Below are 4,952 nucleotides of genomic sequence, written 5' to 3'. Positions count from 1 at the left end.
TAAGAAATAAAATGTACTTTTACAAATGCTGCTGTTTGTCACATTTTCTTGAAACAGTTATAGTCTTAGTGAGACAAAATACAGTAGAAAATATACCGTTCACATCCGATTGTGTCACTGGTTGGAGTCTACAGTTCATGGTGCTCTGGGTTACGTTTAAAGGAAGATACCTGAGGCCTTGGCTGAGAAGACAATGTCAAGAAGGACCACATGGGCAGTCTCTTATAGATTTAGCTGGTTACAGTCCGGAAACATGATTTGCATCCTCACCTTCACACTGCTGTCACTGATTAGTGAAGAAGCATCTTCAGAGTGAGCTCTCATCCTGCTGAGCAGCGGTCTGAAGTATACTTTACCTGAGTATTTCCCTTTTATGCTACTTTATAGTTCTACTCCACTACATTTATTTGACAACAGCAGACTAAAAACTAAACCAGTGGTTTCTGACCCTTTTCGCCTTGTGATCACTCACAATAAACAGCGTCTGGTGGGAGCCACTTGTTACATTTCTGATGTCTGTGAGCAGTTCCACCAAAGAGTGACTTCTCCTCTTCTCACTTCTCAGATGGGTTCATTGAGATAACTGTTTGAGTGGAGGCAAAAGAGGGAAAATCAGAGGTAAAAAAAAATCCAGGGTTGCACAAAAGAAAATATTAGAGAAAATGACATTTGTTTTTCTTCTTTTATGCCCCATTCATCATCAAATGACCCCTCAGATTTTTCTTGTGACTTATATAAAGTAGATGAAACTCGCTAAGCTACAACATTAAAATGCTAGTTATTTAGGTGCCATTTTTCCTCAGATCAAGTACCTTTACTTTTAGTACTTTTAGTACACATTGTTGATGATACTGTATTTCTGTAGTTTAACTTAAGTAGGGTTTTAAATGCGGTATCATATGCATGTATTTTACTAAAGTTCTACTTCGGACTGAAGTCGACAGTATAGCTGTTTACCTCTGGATTCATCCATACATGTCATCTCTTAAATCCTTATGACTACCACACTGTCTTAAAAACTCCCCAAATAGTGTCATCTCCACATAAATATATCTCAAATAATTATATTAATGAGATGTGCTTGAGACAAAATAACTGCTTCAGTTTCAGCTATTTTATATAAACAAAAAAGCAATAATTAACATTTGGATCATTTACTTAAGTAATAGAAATACTCCACTGTGGAAATATTCAATTACAAGTAAAAGTTCTTACTTAAGTACAAGTAAAGAAGTATAAAAAGCAAAATGCACTTAACATTACCAAAGTAAAAGTACTACTAAAAGTACTTACTTGCACAGCAAAATGACCCCTGTCAGACTTGTATTATTATATATTATACAGTAATACTGTATCATTACTATTGATGGGTTAATGTAGAAGCAGTACTTTAATGTTTTAGCGGCTTGAGCCAGAACAAATTTGATCTACTTTGTGTTGCGTAGTTTTAATCTATAACAATGTATCATATTTAAGAACTCACTCACTTTTCTTAAACTCTTCATTTGCAAAGTAACTTTAATATCGGATAAATGTACTCAAACATTTGCTTCTGAAATTCGCTGAGTGAGAGTAGAAAGTGGCAGAAAATGTAAATAATCAAGTAAAGTGCAAGTACAAGTAAAAGTGTCCTTAAAGTGAATGTATTTCATCACACAGACGCACAGATTAATAAAATGTTTCTGGTTTTTACACTTTAACACAACAAGCTTTTGTGTGTCGAGTTTGTCAATATTGATTTTTATTTCAGTCATTAGTGCACCGGCAACACATTTCATGAGCAGACCTACTACAGAAGGAGAGTTGTGCAGTTTTCAACGTATATTTGTAATGTGTAATCTGTGTGTTTCAGTGGCTGATTTTAGTGTAAGTGTATTCATTACAGGAAAATCCTGTTTTTCTGCAAAGACAACACAAAAAAACAAAAAAACAAAACATCCAAATATTATGAGGAAAAATAGAAAAGATTTTCACTGCATTTCATTGGAGAACCATCCCATGACAGTTAAGGCTGGGCCGGTGCTGTCTCAGTGATGCGTTGGCACTGTGTGGTAACTACCAGCCGCTCGTGTGTTTGATATGTGGTAAATTCTACACAAATGTTCATGAAGCTGACAGGCATGACACATGGCACCGTCTATTGTCTGATTACACTCAAACTTACAGACAAAAACACACTCGGAGCTGAGTGGGATGGAGCTATTGTCCATTGTATTCACTGGTTTTAACTGTTCCAGATAAAGCGCCATTCTCAACAGCCACTGACACAGCACATCGGCCACACAGATCCACAGCTCCTGTCTTTTCACCCATGTTTACCTGCATGTTCCCCAAATACAGCACCGTTCATTGAAGAGATGGATCTTTGCCAGACTGAGGTCAGTCTCCTGGTGTAACTGGCACTGAAGGTTAGAGGCTGTGGTGTAGGTTCTGTGGCTGGACTTTTTTTTTTTTTTGTTGTTGTAATATATTTCACAATATGACAAAGGGGATCTTGCCAAACTCTCTCGTACTTACAGAGTGAAGATGAGGACCGCAGTTCTGCTGTTTGGCATGGGGTTGTGTGTGTTGAATGTCACATCGTCACTGAAAATCTGCGCTTTCAACATTCAGAGCTTTGGTGAAGCAAAGGCAAACAACAAGAAGGTTATGGGGATTCTCCTGAAGGTACTCTACTGTACGTGTACAACGACTAGAGCTACAGCCACATAAATCTATACATTCAACTTTCTTGTTTTCTTTTTTTTTGTCTTTGCTCCCAAGATCCTGTCTCGGTGTGATTTGTGTCTTATTCAAGAGGTCCGAGACTCTAAAGGAGAGGCCATACAAGCTTTGGTTAAGGAGCTAAACAGGTACAAGCATTTTTAGGTTTCAAACATGTCAGTCAACAACATCAGCTTTAACGTCACTGTATGTGACCGGTGTTGTCGTCCGCAGATTTGACAAATCCAACTCATACTCCTTTGTGGAAAGTGAAAGGCTGGGGAGGAACACCTACAAGGAACAGTATGTCTACATTTACAGGTAACCCATGCTGTTTACCAGACATGACCCGTCACTGTTAATGGTCAGTTTAACTTGATGTCCTCTTTTTCCTTCCAGGAACAATGTGCTGACGGTCAAAGAGCAATATCAGTATCCGAAACTAGAGGAAGGGAGCAACAAAACCGATGTGTTCTCCAGAGAGCCTTTCATCGTCCGCTTTCACTCCCCCACGACATGTAAGATTAAATGGAAGACATGTTTGGAACGATACAGAAAAAAGAAATGTCACCCTATTACAGTCTAACACAGTATTTCTGGAGGATCCTTGATGTTGTTGCAAATGTAAACATCATATACTGGTTTCAGAAACCTGGATATGCTGGATTAGAGCCATCTATCCAGGTTTCTAATCCTTCCCTTCCATGTGTACAGGTGAGTCCGATCTCAGTCCATGTAGCAGGTAAAAAAAAAATCACACGATGATCATAAATGATGCAATGAAACAAATAAAAATGTAAGTTTTACAGTGGTTGGAGGATGAAGCATCTCTTCCACCACTGATGACCAGATGGAAAAGGTACATCAAGAAGAATAATTAAGTTCAACCTGCAGTTAAAACAGAATTTGCTAGATTAATAGAGGAAGCTGCAGACAGTCAGAAACCTGTATAGCAATATGAACGTATGTAAACATTCGTTTAAGGTGTGTCATAAATGTGTTTTGTGTTTTTCCAGTGGTGAAGGATTTTGTCCTGATTGGTCAGCACACATGCCCAAAAACTGCCATGAAGGAGATGGATGAACTCTACACTGTCTTCAAAGGGATTCACAAGAAGTGGAAGACTGATGTAGGTCAACCCATATCATTATCATCATCATCATCATCATCATCATTATCATAACTCTATATTTTTTTATTCATATCTTCTCTCGCCACCCTCAAAAGGATAAAGGGTATAGCTAATGAATGGGTGGATCTATATCTTGGTCGGAGCCCCTCAGCTTGGTCTCGTGTTGGTTCTCGGTTCTCGGTTCTCTTCTACACATCTTGATCTGTTCAACTTCCCTTCTTGCTTCTTTTCATTCGCACCAGAATGTGATGATCTTGGGGGATCTCAACGCCGGCTGCAGCTACGTCACCGTCAAGGGCTGGAGAGCCGTGCGCTTGAGGAGCGACCCCAAGTTTCGTTGGCTAATTGGAGATGAACAAGACACCACTGTGCGGAAGAAGACGAACTGCGCCTATGACAGGTCAGAGATGGACGACCAATGTGTAGACACCAAGCCCACTAGATAAAGTGATTTCTTACAAATAATCTTCCCACATTTCAACAAACAGGATTATTGTCCATGGACGTGAAATTATTTCCAGTATAGTGCCAGGTTCAGCTCAACCATTCAACTTTAAAGAGAATTTCCATCTCACTGAGGAGGAGGTAAACTTGTTGCCTTGTAAACGTTCCTTATTATTTATTATTCAGTTTGATACTTAAGGTGAACATTAATCCTGATCTCTTGGTGGCTCTTTAGGCTCTTGAGGTGAGTGACCATTTTCCAGTAGAAGTTGACCTCAAGCCCAACCACCGCTACCTCCTCCGCCATGAGCTGTAGACCACTCAGCAATCAACCAACCAGGACTTCTTTATTATAACTGCAGTTTCCCTTGATTTTAGCTGTTAAAATAAATCAAAGTACCAAGCAGAATACTCATTGAGAAGATCTATTCTTTTATAATGACTCTTATCTTCAAAGTATCACTACCCCCATCTGAGTTACATAAGACACCAACATGAGCGGTTTCAGCATGAAGGAACAGCATGTTCGACTGCTGGAGTTTATGTTGTGCGTCTGAAACCAAAACCACATCAAAACTGACATAATTTCATGAGCTCACGAAGGTACGTTCCTACAGAAGCACAAAACATTGCTTTTGTGATTTTACTGTTTTAGAGAGAAACTTTTCTAACA

General features: G+C 39.1%; 1 protein-coding gene across 1 annotated transcript; it reads left to right on the top strand.

Annotated features, from left to right (window-relative positions):
* The first annotated feature begins 2,526 nt into the window (after positions 1-2,526).
* LOC111218967 (deoxyribonuclease gamma-like) lies at positions 2,527-4,595 on the top strand. The gene is made up of 8 exons (XM_022741476.1): positions 2,527-2,667; positions 2,764-2,852; positions 2,938-3,024; positions 3,103-3,221; positions 3,720-3,832; positions 4,078-4,235; positions 4,324-4,420; positions 4,515-4,595. The coding sequence occupies exons 1-8, from the start codon at positions 2,527-2,529 to the stop codon at positions 4,593-4,595; spliced, it is 885 nt and encodes a 294-aa protein (XP_022597197.1).
* Positions 4,596-4,952: the final 357 nt, after the last annotated feature.

Source organism: Seriola dumerili, unplaced genomic scaffold, assembly GCF_002260705.1.
Source record: "Seriola dumerili isolate Sdu_G_001 unplaced genomic scaffold, Sdu_1.0 BDQW01000056.1, whole genome shotgun sequence".
Taxonomy (NCBI): domain Eukaryota; kingdom Metazoa; phylum Chordata; class Actinopteri; order Carangiformes; family Carangidae; genus Seriola; species Seriola dumerili.
Note: the sequence above shows the minus strand (reverse complement) of the source record. Positions and strands in the feature narration are given on the sequence as shown.